The sequence below is a fragment of the Protopterus annectens genome, chromosome 17.part0 (genome assembly GCF_019279795.1).
Source record: "Protopterus annectens isolate FY-2018-M chromosome 17.part0, PAN1.0, whole genome shotgun sequence".
In the NCBI taxonomy this organism is placed as follows: Eukaryota; Metazoa; Chordata; order Ceratodontiformes; family Protopteridae; genus Protopterus; species Protopterus annectens.
In genome coordinates this window covers 47,529,739-47,552,156 of record NC_056751.1, presented here as the reverse complement: position 1 = coordinate 47,552,156, position 22,418 = coordinate 47,529,739, and the positions used below count along the sequence as shown (strand labels likewise).

The window sequence follows — 22,418 nt, the reverse complement described above, 5'->3', positions numbered from 1 at the left end:
CTAGAACAGTTGGCACAGTTAATCTAGCTTATATAAGAGCCTGCTTCAGTTTAAACAGTTGTGTTCAGTTCAGTTCACAGTTCAGTTGTGTTCACAGCTGAGTTGTATTCACAGTTCACAGTTCACAGTTGTATTGAGCAGTGGAATAATTGATGCCCAAAGGACTCACCAAGAATTGTAAGCCTGCCTTTGCTCTGTTGGAATATTTAGTTTAGATCAGGGACAGTGTTCTTTAGTCAGATAGGAAATTATAGCTAATTAGTCAGAGTTTTTCTAAATGTTGGATTTCTATCCTTCAGTATTAATTTCATTTTCCTGCTGATTGAATTCTGTTGGTTTATTGAAATTAATGTTTCACATGTTTAATCGTTTTGCTTATTATTAAATATTTTTATTATTTTACATTGTGGCTGGTCAATCAGTGTATTCTTTAGTGATTGGAGAGTGCTTATACCTGTTTTGATAATTCCCGGGCCACCGCGAAAACCTGGCTGCTTTAGGTCATATGCGACCATTTGTTTTGATATCTAATTATAATAATTGAACACCCCCTTGAAAGGCCATGTAGACACTCTGATTGGTGGCAGCATTTTACCATATCATTTGGGGGAAGGGACACAGCTGGAAATCTGTGTCAGGCTTTCCCATAAGTATATGGGTGTATGAGATTCAATTTATTTAAATGTGAATGTATAAGAGGTCTTAAACTGGGGCACGTTGCTCTGGAGTGTGTAATAAGGATTAACATTAGGAGTGGACAGAAGTATACAGTCTAGTCCCAGGTTGTAGAGCATGTGTCTGTTGTGCTCTTAGGGGACATTGTGAAATATTACTCCTGTTTAAGTGATGGTCTCACATTGGAGTCAGTAGTGAGGATTGAAGTTCTTTAGTTACTGACCCAGGGGACATCTCATATCGGTGGCAGTTCGGAGGGATATTAACTGGATGTCACATCTCAATGGCAGTTTGGTGGGATATTAATTGGACGTCACACCCACTAGGGAAAATAACATCATGGATCCTGTTCTTACTAATATCGGAGTATCTTGCACCATTCCCTGTGTATCTTTATCACTTGTTATTTGAAACCAGAGATCCCTTCCACTCAAGGTACTGTTAAAATAGTTTTGAAGACAAACTACCTACTCCTAAGTGAGACTTTGGCAGGCTTCAAATCCCTACCAAACCCAGTTAACTCCACGGAATATGCAGAAATGTTCACCACCACACTATACCAGCATGTAAACAGCTGCAGGGTAAACCCCAGAAACACACCCACATGGTAGACCGATAATATCAACAAATTTTATAATAAAATAAAAAGAATTTTGACCAAAAGTAAGAAGAGTAATTCCCTGAATGTTAGTGCCCTTGTCTCTGAAATTAGAAACAACTCAGGAGCTTAATAAAATCGCCTAAACCCAAGTTTGAGGCAAAAATAACTACCCAAGAAAATCACAAGGCATTTTTTAGTAATGTTTATAATCTCAAAAGCGCAATGCTACAATGCACTGAGCTGATTGTGAGTGATGCTACCCTGTCTGAGGCTGAAGGCATAGAGAACCTACTGGCTGGAAAAATTTTACTGCAATATTACCCCCCCCCCCCATTTGTCCCTCAAGATATACCTGAAACTGGCTTGTTTCCAGCTATCACTCAAGACCAACTCCTAAAAGTGCTATCAAAAGTTAAAAATACTGAATTGATGTGTCCTAACAATATCATCAGATGCATCTTAAATAGCATGAAGCAGGATTTATCCATACCCCTAACAACACTGTTCAATCTCAGCTTCCATAAAGGTTTTTCACCAAGCAAATGGAGAACAGCTATAGTCCTTCCCCTGCATAAGGGAGGATCTTCCACAGACCTAGGGAATTACAGACCCGTAAGTCTGACAATCCTCTTACATAAAGCCATGAAAAGACTTATCATGGAACTAATTAATCAGAACATAGGGAACTTCCAAACACTGGACCCGTCTCAGTTTGGATTTGTCAAAGACAAGTCATGCTTACTCAGCCCGGTGGATTTTTTGAAAAGATCACCAAAGCAATGGATGAAAGCAAAATAGTACAGAGCGCATACCTAAAATTGGCCAAAGGTTTTGACAAAATTCCCCACTCAGACATAGTAGAAAAGCTAAATAAACTGAGAATAAACCCCCTATATCACCTGCTGGATTGCCAGATGGCTCACAGATAGGATGTAGGAAATCAAAATAGGGGAAATTGCCTCAACAAGGAGACCAGTCACCAGTGAACTCTCCCAGGGTTCTGTGCTGGGACCTCTTCTGTTTGGCACCTACTTTTCTGAAGTAAAAGTAAATACCAAAAGACTCTGGCTGACTAATTTTGCAGATGACTGCAAGCCAGGGGCAGTTGTTGAATCCCCAATGACTTTGCAATCCTGCCAGAAGGTTTGTCCCAAGTAACTAACTGGTACCAAAATCATGGACTGAAACTAAATGCCAAAAAATGCATTATTGTATCCTTCGGGAAATCATCTATCCCAGGGAACTACAATATTAACAATAAACCACTGAGAGTTGACCCAGTTGTTCAGGATTTGGGAATTTATGTGGACAGTGACCTAACTTTTGATCAATATGTCCCCACTGTTGGAAGAAAGTTTTTATATATTGCACAGCTTATAAACAAAGGAATTGTGTCTAGATCCAGGGATATTATTGTTCCTCTTCACTCAGCCCTCATTAGGTCAGTCATTTAATATAATGGCCCCTTTGGCATGTATTTGTCTGGGAAATACAACAGTTGGAATGCCCACAGAGATATCTTGCTAAAAGGAGACAAGGCCTTAACAACATGTCTTAGACAAACCAACTCAAAGCCCTGTCACTATACTCAGTATTCTGCAAACTGCTAAGAGACGACCTGTGCCTGGCATACAAGGCATCCTCCTATCCAATACTGATGGATTTACTGCACATCAGCAAATCAAATGACATTAGAAATACTCTGTCTAGGGATATAAACCTCTTCAGCAACATCAATAGAAAGGTTTGGAGAGGCAGGTATATCTGGCAGAGGATACCGCTGCTCTGGAACAGACTCCTCATCCACATAAAACAAAGTTCATCCCTGTCCATATTTAAGTACAACTTGGATCTATAGATGGAGAAATGTGGCCCCTTGACTGCACCTTGTACTACTAATGGACAGAGGAATCTCCTAAATGCTTTATCCCATGCCTGTGTTCCCTCAAATTATCTGCATTATGATCCTAGTTATTCTCATGAGGGGTAATATATAATTATCAGTCATGGGATGGGTACAGCCAATCTTTAACCAAATGGGATAGGTTAATTCAAGCACAAAAAGAGAAGGTGGCTAGGCTTAAAATGGCCTGCAAAGGCAGCTAGCCTAGTACTTACTAATGAACCTATGAACCTATAATTGAGATAGAACAGAAATAGTGGAACAGGTTAACAGCTTCAGGTATCTTGGAGGGGTGGCTGAGGAGAAGGAAGTCTGAATGAAGGGGTCAAAGCTAGAATTAGAGGGGTCGCAGCCAACTGGCATAGAGTATCAAGTGTAGTGTAGGACAGAATGCCAAAGAAGCTGAAAGGTAAGATGTACAAAACAGTGATGTGATCAGTACTGCTGTATGGTGCAGAAACCTGGGCAAAGAAGGTAGTACAATTAAGGCAGCTATAAATAATGGAGATGAAGGGCCTGAGACTGGTGGTAGGATACACACTGTGGCACTGATGAAGAAATGAGAATACCGACTAGCCCCAGTTTCAGAGACAGTCAAAGAGAACAGATTACAGTGATGCAGGAACATGTGCAGGAAAGCAGAAGACAGCCAAATGAAGAAGGTTTGTGACAGAAAGAAGGCAAGAGGAAGCAAGAAGTGGATGGATTGTGTGAGGGAAAACTGCAACAGTCAGGCATGATCACTGAAAAAGGTAGAAGAGTGGCATTAAACTGAGAGAATTGTTGACAGTTGACACAACACCCCAACCCCATGTAGACAAATGGAAAAAAGGGGAATGATGATGATGATGATGATGATAACCTTGTCCAAGCACTCAAGTTGTAATTCCTTGTGACAGGAAGAACATCCACCAGCCAGTCCTGTGCTTCTGAACTAGGAAAGGAGACACCCTTGTGAAGTTAATTATGGAGGTTAAGATTTTGGAATTAAATTGCACTCGTATATCCTCTTTTTACAATAAGCTGTTGTAGAAAACATCACTGTGTCCAAACTTCCCCAGACGAATATTTTTCCATGTAGAGTGAAATCATGGAGCAGCCAAATTATGCATAACACATAGCCTGGCTACCTGCATGTACATCTCAAGGGCAGGCAAACCAGACCACCCTGTATAGAGGAAGACTAAGTTACTACTATTCAACAGGGTGCTTCTGCCACACCCATGTAAACCCTAACAATTATATCTCCTCATCTTTACCTAGAAACTGTTAAGGGGAGTGGTCGGAGCACCCTAAAAGACATACAACACCTGAGGAATGACATATCAACATATTGCTTTTATACATTGCATTAAATCCAGACAAAATGTTTTCCATTAGATGCAGTACTTCCAAGCTTTTTTGTAGATCTGATCATAGATAGCTACAGCTTATATCATCTACTGAATTCTGAAGTGGGAGACCCAGATAAACCATACTATCTGAGTTATTTGGAAAAGAGTATTTGAAGCACAATGCATTTGAAGGTGAAAAGATTATCTTTTGATCTGTCATTTTTTGCTTATCAACTCAGTCACCAATCACGTTACCAGACTCTGTTAGTCTTTGAAAAAGAAAAGAAAAGTCCCTCTCTGAATTATCTTGATAAACCAAAATGTCATCTGCCTACAATGAAATCTTGTATGTCATATCTTCTAATTCATAGCCCTAAACCAATCTAGAATAAACCAATGTAAAATATAGTGCAAATAATGAGGTGAAAAGTGGGCATCTCTGCCTTGTACCTCATTCTATATGGTTGAAGGGAGACAACCTGTTTTCAGTTTTGTCTGTCAGCTGAATAGCTGTATATGGCCATCAGCATCTTTATAACGTACTAATGAATGCTTATACTAAGTTGTTGTTGTTGTGTCTTTCGGCTTTTCTCGGTTAGGGGTCGCCACAGCAGAACTCCGGTCCGCTAATGATTGGCAGTAGATTTTTTTTTATGTGCTGAGTTGCCAGCTCTGACGCACAACCTTCAACAAAAGAAACCTCCAATAAACCCTGTCAAAGTCTTCCTCAACATAAAAAAGTACAATGAGAGGAGACCTGTGGGTCACGTTTTTATCCTTAACAAGGCATGGCAATCCAACAAGATGTCTGAGGTAAATCTACACGCAAATAAAATCAGACTAGTCTAGTTATATCAAGATGGGAGTGACAATTAATACCCTTTCTGCAAGTATAGCCATGAATAATTTGATTGTGGTTTAAAATAGAAAGTGATCTGCATGATGTCACTAGTGAGAGATCTTTACCCAACTTAAGTGCATCTGTCATTATAGCTTATTTCCAGTAAGAGAGAGTAAACTCTGTAAAGAGTACATGATTTACCAGATATTTAAAATTACTAGCAATTATCTTTAACAGCCCGTTTTAGTTTCCCATGGAATCTCATCAGTCCCTGGCATTTACCTGTAGTTTATCTATGTACAACTTCCAAGATGTCCTTCTCACTAATGGGAGCAATAAGAGACTTGGCCTGCTGGTGTGCAGTCTGAGTGATAGTCAGTGCAGAGATAGCCACTGAGATGTGAAGAATCCCTTTGAACCATCCATGGGAATACAGTTTAGCAAAAAAAAAAAAAGTAGCACAGACCTCTAATATTTCCACAGGAACTGTGCTTGTATTGTTTTTGTGGGTCTATAATATGAACTACTGACATTTCTCTACTTGCTGATGTAAGTTCTGTATCAATGTCTTTGATTGTCTGCAGAATTTTTAAAGGGCTGTAGCTTCCAAGCCAGTTTTGCATGATTGACCTCATGTAGTAGGAAATTATCCTATGCTCTGTCTCAGCCAGTCTCTGTTCACTCCTGTAAACTCATGAGCCTGATGCTGAGAAGCCAGTAGGTGAGTATAAAGGTCCCTTAGGCTTTCAGATGACTGCATTTCTAAATGGGGTGGTTTGAGTATTCAGGACATTAATGAGAGTGTTTTTGAATTAATCTCAATGTACTATTATCTGCTTTGAAGGGGCATGTTTTGCAGGCCCACCCAGTTCTCAAAAATTTCTGAGTTTGTAATTTAGTGTCAGTTTATTAAAAAGGAACTTAAGTCTCCAAGGTGCAGTAACAAAATATCCTTCCAGATAAAAAACTATACTCAAGGGAGCATGATCAGGGAGAACAACAGGGAAATATTTCCATAGAGTCCACCAGATGTTCATGCTCTTTAGTTATAAAAATCTTATCAATTCTTTAAAAGGAATGACATTGACAAGAGTAATAAGTGTAAACATTATAGCAGGTGTCATTCTTGATTCTTTAATGCAGATTCCTGATACTGGTTTAAGTTACTTAAGGTATGCTTGGCAGCCATTTCTGATTTTCTTCAGGATGCCTTGTCTCTGGCTTCCTTAAAGCTTTCAAAGGCTTTTGAGTGATTCCATTCTGTTACATCCTTCTGCCTCAGGGATCCCATTCCCTAACTGTACCTTTGCTTTGCTTTAGAGAAGTTAACTCTTCCTCCATTAGAATAAACAGCTAAAACGTTCTTGTGATCTCTGTCTTGCAGGATTATTTTTCTGATTGCTGTCCATTCCAAAATAAGGATTTCTGAGTTGCAAGCCTTGTGTGTCAGTTCTTCTTGATTATTAATGAGAACAAATCCATCTTTCATGTTCAAAGTAACTACCGAGACTGATCTTGTCCAGCCCGTTAATCTGCAGAACCTCTTTCAAAGCACACACAAGCACAACTGATTAAATCCAACACAAAAACCCGGCACTGTAGGAAAACAGGAGCCAAGAATTGAAATACAAAAAAAAATTTATTGCAGCTCCAAATACACCAGGAAGGGCAAAAAAAGGGATAGTTAAACTACTTTCAATGCAAACTGCATCTTCTGCAGCAATTATTTGCATTGAACAGATTAACCATTTTTTTTACTTTGCAGTAAAGCTTTACTATGAGTGTCGAGTCCACTTAGGTACTGGAGAGGTTATGTCGCAAGACTTTTTCAGAAGTGCATTTTTAGGTGTTATTTGTAAAACAGCTACGTAGACATCACTGAATACTCTTCTAAGGTCATCCTTTGGAGCCACACTTGTTTGGGGAATGTTCCCATCAGGAAACAGCAAGGAGAATAAGCTTGGGGACTCTGTCTTAGTGGTTGACAGAGATTGAACTCCCTGTCTCAGATACATAAATGATATAATCTAATTATGGATACACCACCTTTTCCCTTCCACAATCCATACTGGTAGGCTATTGTATGTTGTGGTGGTACTTACTATTGCTGTTGTTAAATTTTAGAGGTACTATTAATTGTTGAGTCACCTTAATGTGGCATAACCAGGATCTTCAGAGGGACCTTCTTTACAAAAGATTGTGGGAATGAAGTAGGGGCGTGTAGCCTGGGAAAGTTTTACATGCTAGGCTAAGCCCTGTCAGCATTAGTGGTTGATGAAGAAGGAACGACCAATGTCGATACAGTATTACTGCAAGTGCATCATTGTCATTTATATGATCCAAAAAGCAAACAAAATAAAAGCACAGCAAACTGGCAATAAAAGGAAATGCAAACTGTTTGGCTCAAGCAGACTGACTTAAGCACAGTACCATATCTAGGAAGGGGAGAAGGGGAGGCTGCCCTTAGAGCAGTTGCTGATTGGGCACAATCACAGTACCAGTACTAGGGTTCATTTAAGAAGCCATGAATGACGTTGCCTCTTCTAAATAAGCTGTGGCTGCAGTGATTCCTTAAAGGACTGTTTGCTTGTTAATTTGGATTTTCTTTGACAACCATCCTACAAGGCTGGTATCATTTGCTTTGATTATTGCATTTAGTAATGATGTGTTCTAGTAAATGTAGTAAAAAAGCTTGCATAGTCTGTTTGCTACAGTTTAGAGATGGTTTTATTTCTTTGGTCTGTAACTTTGGATTGGGGGAGTGCCAGTCTGGGGACTACCCAAAGTGCTTGTTGAGTTAGCTACGGCTGCCCTTAAAAGTGACTATTAATGATATCTTTTGAGCGGACAGTAATGTTTCTTTGGCTTTACATTCTGTTAATTAAAATATTGCACATTCATTTAATAAACATTTATATGTTTTTGATTCTTTTTTCTCTTTTTCAGATCATCAGCTTATTAAATGTTTTCACACCACAGAAATCTTTAGAAGAATTTCAAGATGTGTAAGTATTAAACATATTTTTCTATGAATCTCAGAGCTGGGCTTTGAATATTTGTTTTTTCTAAATGTTTTCCCACATGCATGCCTTTTTTTTAAATGTCCTTAATCAAGTACAGTATATTTTACAAAGTAAGCAGAAGCCTTTACAACAAATACAGTAACTTCTAATGTCTAGGTAAAATGAAAATGACAGATAATAAAAATAGTGTGGATCTATGTCTAAGTGTCTGTGTGTGTGTGTGTGTGTGTGTGTGTGTGTGTGTGTGTGTGTGTGTGTGTGTGTGTGTGTGTGTGTGTGTGTGTGTCTGTGTGTATGTACATAATATACGTTCCTGCAAGGATCAGATATACAGTTCATAGAATACAGAGACCATATGTATGGTTAAGAGACATATGTATAGTAAATCTCAGGTTGTAGTACCTCAAAGTATTCCCACTACCCTGACCTCAGGTTAGTATATCTACGTTGCAGATGTGTGTGTGTCGGAGGGGGGGGGGTCACATTCCCTTCTGCAAGTATCAGGGAATGCAGAAGGCAAAGTACCACTCCCTTCAAAACTGCTTGAATAATATTACAGTGATTTATGACTTTTGCTATATTTGTTGCAGAATCCCAGTCTATTTTTCAAAGTTTTAGAATTTACTTTTATGGCTTTCACAGTTTTAATAAGAAACATGGCAAGACTGATGTGTGATAAATGAAATATATTGTACTGTACTTTTAAGGAATATGTTTCCTGCCTTTCCTAAAAGTTGTCTAGTCCAGATACAGAGTTGCTGTATCCAGGACTGTTTGTAAGCTTCTGAGCCCCCAAGCCTTTCTGTGTTGGAGGGAAGCCTTCTAGCTTAATTTTGTTTCTTAGAACTAGCCAGTTTTCTAGTTTCAGCATTCAAATCTGTTTCTTTGAGCTCAGCACTTGTTCAGAACTCATTGTAAGCACTAAATAAGCTACAAATTACTACAGCACTCAACTTTCCTCACTTGTCTAGAGGAAAACAGTTTTTAGTACTTAATAAATAAGCACCTATCCAGGCATGTCTAAGGGTCAGCTCCCGGTGTTTTCTCCCTTCTACCTGATGAATCTGGGCATCTTGGGGCAATGCAGCAGTTGCCTCATGTACACAGACAACCCTCTCCTCCTACCACCCAACACTACAACCTGTGAGAGATGCACTTATATAGCCAAACTGGAAGCAAACCAGCAAAGCTCTGTTCACCCAAGACTGGACTAGAAAGTCAAGAGGAGAAGGTAAACACTTGCACCACACCACACTCAGCACATAGTCCCTCAAAACCTACACCACCAAAACACACACATAGAAACACAAAACACGCACCTACATTCGTGGAGGCTCTCAAAAAAAAATCTACCCAAGCAACAGGGACCTCCAAAGCAGAAACGCAAGCAACCTCCACCCCCCAACACAACCCACATGACACATAGCCCACAAACTCAGTGTGCCACTCAACCACAGCCCATAAGGCATAACAAAGTACCTAACACTCTAGTCATAGGTGACTCTATAGTCAGGCACACTGATGTTCCACTCACCAGGCTAAACAAGGAGAAAGTCACTGTCATCTGCCTGTCAGGTGCCAGGATCCGCCACATAACGCATGCACTCAAGTCACTCCACAGCAAGTACAAATATGACTCTGTCATTGTCCATGTTGGTGTGAATGACCTGAGAAGTACCTCCCTGGACTACATGAAAAGAGACATGGAGGAGCTTTCTGATCTTGTAGCCCAGGCAGGTATGACCTTAGTCCTGAGTAGCATCCTGCCATCACCCAGAATGATATCACAGTACAAAGACAAAATGATTGACTTCAACAATTGGCTAAGCTTCTGGTGTCATTCTAAGGGGATCCAGTATCTGTCTGCCTGCGATGATATGATCGAAAAACCACGATGCTTTGCCAGAGATGGCCTGCACCTGTCGCCCTTGGGATTCCGGATACTGGCTAAGGCTCTTGCCACCCCTATAGTGCCTTTTTTTAGGCAAGATTCAAATGGCAAATTCACCACTGTAACAGGTACAAGCAAGCAAAATCTGAGGGTAATGCTACTCAATGCTAGAAGTCTAAACCTCAAAATGCACTCACTCGAGGCACTCCTTAAAATGGAGAACATCAACATCTGTGCAGTGACAGAGACCTGGTTCAAGGCTCCAGAGAGCACCCCTGCATTACCAGGCTATAATTCATACCACACCTTTCGGCCACCTAGCTTGAACCGAAGCACTAAATGCGGAGGCATGTCCATATTCATTAAGGATATCCACACCTCCAGGCTAGTTGCTCAGCATAATGCATCTGAGATTGTCCAAGTGCAACTAACTCTGGGCAAGACCGCAATGCAAATTGTAGTTTGCTACAGATCCCCCACCATGCCCCAGGATTCCCACTCCTCATTTCTTGATACACTGAAAAATATTAGGGTACAACCTAACACCCTAATAATGGGCAATTTCAACTACCCCCACCATTAACTGGGAGAACTACTCATGTACTAACTCTTGTGCTCAACATTTTCTGGAATTCATAAATTCCAATGTCTTGGATCAACTTATCCACACCCCCACCAGGGCAGCAATATCCTAGACCTGGTCATTACCAACATGGGCAACCGGTGTTCCACACCAGAGGTCAGTTCCTCGTTGGTCAGTTCTGACCACAAGCAAATCACCCTAGACATCCACATCCCAGCCCCACCCCCCCAATAGGGAAACCACCGTAAAAAATTTCTCCAAAGCCAACTTCACGCTTCTTAAGACAGAAGTGGCAAACTTCACGACACCCATGCTGACGGACAATAGAGATACGACTGCTGAATCCTATACAATTGCACTTTATAAGCACTTACACAAGTGCATGGATCATGCAATCCCTAACAGAACCAAGATGCTATCCTCCAAAAAAAGGAAGCCAATCTGTTGTTCCCTTGCTATAAACAAACTCTACAACAGAAGAAAGAAACTGTTGCAAAAAAGAGTAAAATCCCATGATTGGAGGAACTCCGTGGTCAGCCTCAGTAAGAAGCTGAGATCCCTCATAAAATCCTCCAAAGCTAGTTACAAAAACAAAATCGTCACTGATTCTAAAGACAGCCACAAAGCATACTATAGCTATGTCAAGTATCTCAATGGCAACACTCAGATCTGCTCTGAGTTACAGCACAATGGCACTAAATATACAGAACCAACTGATATTGCCAACATCCTGGCAGATAGGTTCAGTGCTAACTTTACCCCCTCTCATCCCCTAAAGGGCCCATCTCTATACTGGAAGAATGCAAAGTTCCTGTAATCATGGCTGCACAGGTAAAAAACACGCTATCCAAAGCCAAGAACACAGCATCCATGGGACCAGACAACATCCCAGGCTGCGTTCTACATGAACTACAGAACGAACTGGCACCTCACCTAAGTACCATGTTTAGTCATAGCCTCACCTCAGGCTTTGTGCCCACTGAATGGTGCACCATGATGGCTATCCCACTCCACAAAGGGGGAGCCACGACAGACCCCGGGAACTACCGCCCCATTAGCCTGATGATCCTGGTCTGCAAGGCCATGGAGCATATCATCATGGAACTTATAAACAAAGACATTGGTAATGTCCAAACTCTGGACCCCACCCAGTTCGGGTTTGTAAAAGGCAGATCATGTCTCCTAAACCTGATAGACTTCTTTGTAGCAGTCACCAAAGCCATAGATGAGGATAAGGTATTTCACACAGCCTATCTATATCTTGCCAAGGCTTTCAACACCATCCCCCACTCTGGAATTATAGACAAACTCACTAAACTAGGTATAAATCCCTATGTCACAAGATGAGTTGCCAACTGGCTCACTGACCGAACCCACACTGTGAAAGTAGCAGACTCTAAATCCAACTTCAGGCCAGTGACAAGTGGAGTACCACAGGGTTCAGTCCTAGGTCCTGTCCGAAGTACAGGCTAACACAGGTCTTTGGCTAACAAAGTTCGCAGATGACTGCAAACTAGGAGCCATAATCAAATCTCCTAACGATGTGGACATCCTACAAAAGGGTCTCACTGAGACAGATGCCTGGTGTCAAAGCCATGGCCTCAAGCTCAATGCCAAAAAGTGCATTGTCATCCCTTTTGGTAAAAACTCTGTACACATGAACTACCACATAGGCGGTAGTCTACTTAACACCGAAAGTGTGATAAGAGACCTTGGGACACAGGTGGACAGTAGTGTCTCCTTTGATAATCACATTGCCACAGTAGTCAGGAAATCCTTCTACGTGGCATACCTCATCACAAAAGGTTTCTCATCCAGGAAAAAAGAGGTCATTGTTCCCCTCTACTCATCACTCATTAGACCCATTAAAGAGTACAACGCCCCTTTTGGTATGTACCTCACAAGACATCTACAACAACTGGAAAGGCCACAGAAATACCTCACAAAGAGGATTACCAGCCTCAAACAGATGCCCTACGCAGACCGTCTCAAAAAACTCCAGCTTTACTCTGTCGCATATCGCCTACTCAGAGGCGATCTCTGCTTAACATACAAAGCTATGTCAAACCCAGATCTGTTGAACATGCTCCACTTAAAGAAATCCCAATCCCTCCGAGCTACACGCTCTAGGGACCTAAACCTTGTCACCACAATAAACAAAACATGCTGGAGCGATAGATTCCTGTCTCTGAGACTTCCCATACTCTGGAACAAACTACCTATCTATATAAAACAAAGCTCCTCATTAGCACTCTTCAAGAAAAATCTTGATGATTGGATGGGAGATAGGAAATTCACCCCGGGGATCACTTCTGTGGCTCTGCTTGACAGGGGCACAGGAAAATAATTTTCTTGGGTGGCAAAAGCCAGGGTACTGTTTGGCTAGACTTATATAGGCCCTAGGGCCAATAGCCTAGTACCTACCTATGAACCTATGAGCGCAAAGCTGCAAGCTACAAAACAAGTTCACAAATCGTACAGTGAAAAGTGTTTCATTTAAAAATCATTTAAAAATTTAAAAAACAAAATGGGAAAAAACCTATACAGCTGTTCCCTAGCTGAGAACTGGAATAAACTTCCACTGGATATTCGAAACATTAAGCCTAAACACCAGTTCAGAAATGCTGTAAAAAACATCTAAGCAATAAATGGCTATGTCTGTGTAATCATCCCCCTGGTTGACTATACTACTTTCTGCCCCCTGCCTCCCACCTTTCTTCTATACATAATTCTCCCTCTTTATCTACTTATGTTTCCCTAAATCTCTATTCACTACTTCTACCTATCCTTTATTACCTGTATGATTTCTATTGACTTCAACAGTCCAGTAAGTTACTATACAGTAGGCAGATTTCAGCTGAATTGATGAGGAAGAACATTGTATCTCAAATTGATTTTTTTGCTCTGTATAGTATCAGGTGTACTCAGTAATCATTTTGATTCATAACATCTTTTTATTCCACCTAATCAACTGGTACTCCTGGTAACCACATGTGGTAACAATATCTTTTTAGCTCTGTACTAGGTTTATGTAAGATTATAGGTAGATCTATGTAATAGTAACTATAAATAACTATATGTTACTATAGGTTTGTAGCCTTGTACCATGTTTATGCAACTTGTTATGATCAATGTCTATGTTTATGTTTTATGTGGAGCTTTTCTCCTCGAGTCTCCACGGAAAAAGGGCTTCGGCCCAGCTGTACTAATCCGATCAACAAATGTCAAATAAATAAATTAATAAATTTATTACTCATGTAACACATCCACCCAATGCCTAGACACATTCCTTTTATCATTTTCCCATTTCTTCTTTTTTTTAAGTTTGGATTACTGCAAGAAACACCACGACTACACCACTTCAACACTATAAACCAGCTTTTGGAAACAAATTGATAGTCAAGACCCTAATTTATTCACTTAAGAACAATAAATATGACGCGCTTTTTGTTTGATCGGTGATACATACTTTTTATGATAGCATATGGTAGTTTACTTTGGCTGTTTTATGTTAAAAAGGTATGTCTGATTGTTTTTTACTTAGAATATAACTAGTTGTTTAGCTAAAAACTGCTTAATATAATAAAAACTGAAACACTGTTTGCATTTCCCTTTTACTACAATGTAAAATAAAAACTAATGTAAAAAAGTAGCTTTATGGATTGCACACACAAAATACACCTACACTCCCAAAAAACACTGCCTACATATATCAACATCCTATTAATGAAATTCAGTCATTTAAGTGAAAACAAAAGGTACAAGAAAAACACTAAAGAAAATGCTTACTGTAACTAACCAATCAAAAGGTTTGTTTGTGTCTTTCGGCTTTTCCCGGTTAGGGGTCGCCACAGCGGAACTCCGGTCCGGTAATGATTGGTAGTTGATTTTTACATGTCGAGTTACCAGCCCTGACACACAACCTTCAACAAAGGTACGCCCATTCACGCACGTCTCCACACAGAAGACGCTCTAGCTGAGAGTCGAACCGGACAGCATCTTACTGTGAGGCGACAACGCCAGTCAAAAGGTAACTGTTTGAATTCCTGAGATTTGCAGGAATGAATGAGTGAAAATCTAGACTTACATATATTAAGTCCGAGACTGCCACTTCTTGGATATTCCTTCTTCTCCTATGTATGATGATCTCTGAGTTGATATATATAAACTCAGGGGTATGGAGAGATTCCCCCCCCCCCCCCATACCAGGGGCACAGGAGAGGCTTGCCATCCTGCTCTATATAGGTTTAAATGAGAAAATGATGCTCAGTAGTCACTCTTCACTTGGAACTTTTGGTCTTTTTTTCAGCATTTGCGGAAATTGCTTTGAAAACCCCAACTTTTCATTTTGAAGCCCAATCAAAAATAGAATTACAAGCAAAAAAGTGACCTGATTCTAATAATCTAAATTACTAAATTAAGAATATAACCAAACTGTAAAACAAACCTTAATGTAAATTTCATTACATTACTGCAATACATTATATAAATGAGCCAGTCCTACAAAAATACACAAATAAATACATTAAATAATATTAAGATTTACATTACCAACTACATGTGAAATGATTCAAAAGGCTGTCCATGGGAAAAAATATGCAGACTACTTAACTTGTACAATTAACATAGCTTATTTATATCAATGGCAAACACTAGTTTCACATAAAGAATGGATATGTGGAATGTGTATGTGGGGAGAGTCTGGTTTGTGTGGGATGTCTTGTATTATAGTGATAGGAACATGGGTATGTGATCTACAGTGGAGCCAGTAGTGTACTCTGGAATTTACAAAATGTACTTGGAGGTGTCCAGTGGCATTCCCTCCACAGCGGATTCCACTCCATACCACAAAGTATCATCAGACAGTCAACCCGGCATCATTCTTTCAATGTGTGAACTCCCTCCCACAAACAGACTTTTGGTAGTAATGCAACAATACATGAAATGCATAGTAACAGTTTTGTTATTAATTTAGCATTGTGACAAACTTCTGGGCCACATGAGGGCAGTCAGTTCCATAATTACATTAAGGACATTTGTCATAGAGGGTTCAGTGCTCTCAGCCTGGAGTGAGATGTGCAGCCGGCTGGAGTATTCTGCTCCTGATGGCCTTACCTAGTCACCCAGGGTGTATGAGCACTAAAAAGGAAAATTTTCCATCCCTTTAGTGACATTTTTAATACCTCTTCACATTCCAAGATAAAGAACAAAAGACACACAAGATAAAAAAGCAAAGGCTTTGCTTAATTCTAGACATTTCTACAGTAAAATAGGTGAGGTAGAAACTGTTTGAGGAGGTTGATCATTTGTACCATTACTTAAATATGACTTTAAGATCCAAAAAGCATATTGTAAATTCCAGCACATACCTTTTATGTTGAAGTTGTGGTGTGATGGGTGATAGTGTATCAGTCTTTGTAAAACACCATAAAGCTTCTCAGAACTAGAATGAGGTCACACAATAATTTACTGCAGTAGTTTTGAATATTGAGAATTATGATCAGGCCACCGATCTTAACCAACATATTATGTGTTCGAGAGATGGATGTCAAGAAATTCACCTCGGCAGCAAAGCCTTTTCATCCTTTCCACTGATATCCAAGGTAATTATGAAGATTCAGAAGCATTCCCCAAAAATAATTGTGACTTTTTTGGCCCAGGCAATTACTCACAAGCTTCCTTACAGACTGGATCTACTCACATAAGACAAGGGGAGTTTGATACATCCCAACCGCAGTAAACTTCAGCTGACTGTATGATTCAGTTCTGATATCTCCTGGCACTTAATTATTGTGGATATTAAGCAGATACTAATAGAGGTAAGAAAACCTGCTACTAGAAAATCATATATCAGTATGTAGAAGCAATTTTCTAGTTAATGCTTAGCCAATAAACTGGTGGGATCTGTGAAGATTGGGTGAAGATAGATGAAGGCTGCCAGCCTAGCTAGATAGAATTTTGGAGATAATTCTGTTATCTGTAAATGTTAATGTAAACCACAGGCTTGTTGTCTTAAATGGTAAAAATAGTGTTACATGTGGGACTGGGAAAAAATGTAACAACAGTGCACTGTACTGACAAAGTGAAGCATGTTCTGACCCTTTGATGTTAGGACTCAGAGCCAGTGAGTCTAGAGTGGGGCATCCTGCCTATTGTTTTAGGCCAGAGTTAATGGCCAGAATTTGCATGCATAAATGTCCTTTATTGCTCTGGTTTCTGCCCAGAGGTGAAGAATGTAAATGTAGTTTCTGGCAGCCTGGGAACCCAGGGAAGTGTGAAGAATGATGTAATGTAACCCAGAGAAGTGTGAAGAATGATGTAATTTGAACCAGGAATGTGATTTTAAAAACAGAGAGAATCAGAGAGCATTAAGCATTCTTGTCTTGACCATCCAACTCACCAGCACTGTCTTGCTCTTTATATAAGTTTATCTTAGACTTGTGTTTTCTCTTAGAAATAGCTAGAAACTAGAAAGATTAGACTGTTTTTCCGTGATGTCAGAACTCTACTACTGAATTATTTTAATATTTCTCTGTGATCTCTGAACTCTTGACTAGCACCGTGTAGTAAAAAGTATTATCTTGTGTTTTGACTATTTGTTATTAAATATTTTTAAACCCTTCCATATGTGGCTGTTTTTGTAGAGATGATTTATGCTCTTTAGAGTACTTGCGTACCTTTGGTATAATTGTACAAAGCCACTTCAATAGCTTTAGCCTTTGGATAATAATATTGCACAGTAGTAATTGGACACCCTTTTAAGGGCCTTTGAGTAGCTGATAAATATTAGTGGGTGGTGTCAGCTGGTACTACCATATAGTCTGGGAAAAAGAGGCACAGCTGGAGAACCTTTGCCATCCTTTCCCAGGAGTGTCTGTGTGGTTGTATAAACGCTTCTCAAAGTGTGTGTGTGTGTGTGTGTGTGTGTGTGTGTGTGTGTGTGTGTGTGTGTGTGTGTGTGTGTGTGTGTGTGTGTGTGTGTGTGTCAGCTACCTGGGCAGTGACACGAAGCACTGGTTGGACAGAGAGGGTGCTGGAGGTTTTAGCTTGCCAACTAGGCTGAGATCTGGACCCTATAGCTGTGCCAGTGGGGAGTCTTATTGGGGATCTGGAGAGCAAAGAAGTGACCAGCCCTAGACTGACTGTGATCTCTGTGTACTCTTAAGGGAAATTGCACTTTACTGTATGTATTTGTTATCCTTTCTTCCTATATGAGTTGCCCCTCACTGGTGGTAGTGGTGAGGACTGAGGCGCTTTGATTGCTGGGCCAGGGCACTGGCATCACAGGATCCATCAGGGATTTTGTGCTACTGGTACTCAAATATTTCTGTGAGTTATTTTCCTCTGAACTCTATTATTCATCCATAAAGGTGCATCTTGTGGCCATTTCAACATGTCTGCCCATGGATGCTCCTCTTTCTTCTCTGCTTATGGTAAAACAGTTTTAGAAAGTAGTTTTACACCTGACACCTCCTTGCAAACAGGTTGCTCCTCCTTGGCATCTCAACCTTTTGTTAGAGAAGTTGAATGTCAGATTTTGAACCTGCTCATCAAGCTGATTGTAGGTTGCTGACTGGGATGTCTGTTCCCATCATTGCTATTACATCTGCAAGAAGAGTAGCTGAGTTGTTAGGTCGCTTGGTGGGTGAATATTATCTCATATTCCACAGAGGTAGGGTCACTTTAAGAACAAACTCCTCTTTTATTCTCAAAGTGGTGTCAGAGTTTAGTTTGTATCAAGCCATCAGTCTCCCATTTTTCCATTCAGAATCTAAAAAACACTGAGAAAGAATTCTACATACTCTCGACATGCATAGGTAGCTCAGGTACTATCTTGACAGGATTAATTCCTTTGGAAAAGCTGATCAGCTATTTATTTCTTATGAAGGGACAAACAGTGGACATCTTATGTCTAAACAGACAGTTTGCAGTCAGTTCATAGGGTCATAGGTGTGTACTAGGCTAGTGGCCCTGGAGCCTTTACAAGCCTAGCCCATAGGATTATCCAGGCATCGTGCCACCCGACCTTAATTTCCAGTGCCTCTGTCGAGTAGAGCCACTAGAGTGATCCCCGAGGTGAATTTTCTATTTCTCATTCACTCATTAAGATTTTTCTTGAAGAGGGCCAGTGAGGTGCTCTGTTTGACATGTATGGGAAGTATATTCCATAGCATGGGCAGTCTCTGGGTTATGAACCTGTCCCTCCAGCACGTTCTGTTGATTGTGGTAATGAGATTGAGGTCTCTGGAGCTTGTGGTTGGAGGGATTGGGATATCTTAGCATTTCTAACAGAGCTGGGTCAGACATGGCTTTAAAAGTCAAGCAGTGATCGCCTCTAAGTAGGCGATATGAGACAGAGAATAGTTGGAGTTTTTGAGTCTGTCCATATAGGACAAGTGTTTAAGACCTAGGATCCTCTTTGTGAGGTACTTTTGTGGCCTCTCCAGTTGTTGCCGGTGTCTAGTGAGGTACATGCCAAGTGGGACATTGTACTCGATGACTGGCCTACTGAGGGAAGAGTAGAGGGAGACAATGACCTCTTTCTTCCTGGATGCAAAACCCTTAGTAATGAGATGTGCCACATAGAAGGACTTTCTGACCACAGTCGCAGTGTGGTGGTCAAAAGAGAGGTTGCTATCAACCTGTGTTCTTAGATCCCTTATAAAGCCTTCTGTGTTCAGTGGACTACCATTGATGTGGTAGTTCATGGGAACTGTTTTTTTCCCAAAGGGGATGACAACACATTTTTTGGCATTGAGCTTAAGGCCATGGTTCTGACACCAGTTGTTGGTCTCAGTGAGGCTTTTCTATAGGATGTCATCATCACTTAGGGAGTTAATATTGGCTCCCAACTTACAATCATCTGCAAAATATTTCAGCCAGAGTCCCTTCGTGTTGGACTGGACTTTTGAGAAGTAGATACCAAACAGGAGATTACCCAGGACCGATCCCTGTGGGACTCCACTCATGACTAGTCAGCAGTCTGACTTGGAGTCAGCTACTTTCACACTGTGGGTTCTATCTGTGAGCCAGTTTGCAACCCACCTAGTGATATAGGGGTTGATGCCTAGCTTAGTGAGTTTTTCTATGATTCCTGAGTGGGGAATGGTATCAAAGACCTTGGCCAGATCAAGGTAGGCTGTATGAACCACCTTGCCTTCATCCACAGCTGTGGTGACTGCCTCAAAGAAGTCGACCAAGTTGAGCAGGCATGATCTACCCTTCACAAAACCAAACTATGTGGGATGTAGAGTTTGGAGATTCCCTATATCTTTGTTTATTAGGTCCATGATGATGCGTTCCATAGCTTTGCATTTCAGACTAGTCAGGCTAATGGGGCAATAGTTTCCAGGGTCTGTAGTCGCTCCTCCTTTGTGGAAAGAGATGACTATAGCAGTGTGCCATTCAGTAGGGACAAAGCCTGAGGTGAGGCTGCAATTAAACAGGGCACACAGGTGAGGTGCCAGTTTACTCAGTTCATGTAGAACACAGCCAGGCATATTGTCAGGTCCCATAGAAGCTGTATTCTTGGCTTTGGACAGTGCTGTTTTAACCTGTGCAGCAGTAATACTGGGGGCCTGGCAATCTGCCAGTATTGCGATTGGTCCTTTGGGGGGGGAGAGGGGGAAATGTTGGCAGTGAATCTGTTGGCCAGTATATTGGCAATATCTGTTGGCTCGGTATAGGAGGTACCATTGTGCAGTAGCTCAGAGCAAATCTGGGTATTGCCGTGGAGGTTCTTTACATAGCTATAGAAGGCCCTGTGGTTGTCTTTACTATCTGCTGCAATTTTGTTTTCATAGCTAGCTTTAGAGGATTTGATGAGGGATCTCAACTTTTTGTTGAGGCTGATAAGGGAGTTTTTTCAGTCTTTGGACTTCACCTTATTCCGCATCAGTTTCCTCCTTCTGTTGTAGAGTTTATTTTTGGAAGGGGACCAACAGATTTCCTTCCTTTTTTTGGAGGAGAGCGTCTTGGTTCTATTGGGTATGGCGAGATCCATGCATTTGTGTACATGTTCGTACAGTGCATTGGTGTATGATTCGGCAGTCATGTAACTATTCTCCATTTGCTTGGGTGCTGTGAAGTTATCCACCTCTGTTCTTAGGAGCCCAAAGTTAACGTTGGAGAAGTTTTTCATGGTGGTTACCTTTGCGGGGGGTGGGAGGAATGTGGATTTCCAAGGTGATTAGTTTGTGGTCGGATCTAACCAGGGAGGAGTTGACTATTGGTATAGAGCAACGGACGCCCATGTTTGTAATGAACAGGTCAAGGATGTTGCTACCTCTAGTGGGGGTAAGAATGAGCTGGTCCAGAGCATTGGAATTAATGTATTCCAGGAAACGTTGGGCAAGTGTATTGGTACATGAGTAGTTTTCTCTGTTAATGGAGGGATAGTTGAAGTTGCCGAGTATGAGTGTGTTAGCTTGGACCCTAATATTCTCCAGGGTGCTTAGGAACATGGAGTGTGTGTCTTGGGACATGGTTGGGGACCTGTAACAGGCTATGACCTGAATCGCTGTCTTACCCAATGTTAGCTGCACCTGAAGTATCTCTGATGCATTATGTTGGGCTACCAGCCTGGAGGTGTGCGCATCCTTTATGAATATGGAAACACCACCACCTTTGGAGCTTTGGTCCAGGTTTTGGGGCCGAAAGGTGTGGAATGAGTTGTAGCCTGGTAGTGCAGGAGTGCTTTCTGCTGCCTTGAACCAGGTCTCTGTTACAGAACAAATGTCAATGTTCTCCATTTTAAGGAGTGCTTTGAGCGAGTGCATTGTAAGATTTAGACTTCTAACGTTGAGCAGCATGACCCTCAGATTGCATTTGTTTGTAGCTGTTATGGTGGTAATTTGGTCTTTGGAACACCACCTAAACAAGGCACTATAGGGGTGGCAAGAGCCTTGGCCAGTATCCAGAAGCCCAGGGGTGATAGATGCAGGCCATCTCTGGCAAACCATTGAGGTCTGTCAATCATGTCACCCCAGACAGGTACTGGATCCTCTTAGAATGACACCAGAAACCTAGCCAGTTGTTGAAATCAGTCATTTTCTGCTTGTACTGTGGTATAATTCTGGGTGATGGTAGGATGCTGCTCAGGGCTAGGGTCGTACCTGCCTGGGCTACATAATCTGAGACCTCCTCCATGTCTCTTTTCATGTAGTCCAGGGAGGTACGTCGCAGGTCATTCAGACCCACATGTACAATGACAGAGTCATATTTGTACCTGTTGTTGAGGGACCTGAGTGCATGCATTATTTGGTGGATCCTGGCACCTGACAGGCAGCTGAGTGCTACTTTCTCCTTATTTAACCTAGTGAGTGGGACACCAGTTTGCCTCACTATCGAGTCACCTATGACTAGTGTGCTGGACATGCTGTTTTGCCTTAGGGGCTTTGGTTGTGTGGCACACTGTTTAGGAGAGTTATGTGTCTCCTGATTAGTGTTGTGTTGTGGTGGTTGAGTGCGTTTCTGCCTTGGAGGTCTCTGCTGTTTCGGTAGATTTTTATTGAGAGCCTCCGCGAAGGTGGGTATGTGGTTTGTGTTTTTATGTGAAGGCAGTGCTG

The 22,418-nt window shown here is 41.2% G+C and overlaps 1 protein-coding gene across 6 annotated transcripts in view; it reads left to right on the top strand.

The window, feature by feature from the left end:
* The window catches only part of MAPK10 (mitogen-activated protein kinase 10), a 2,349,270-nt gene that overhangs the window by 1,440,114 nt on the left and 886,738 nt on the right, over positions 1 to 22,418 (top strand). For all 6 annotated transcript variants that reach the window (XM_044059145.1, XM_044059143.1, XM_044059144.1 and 3 more), the window contains exon 5: positions 8,301 to 8,359. In XM_044059145.1, coding sequence (XP_043915080.1) covers positions 8,301 to 8,359 — 59 coding nt within the window. The remainder of the gene's footprint in view (positions 1 to 8,300; positions 8,360 to 22,418) is intronic.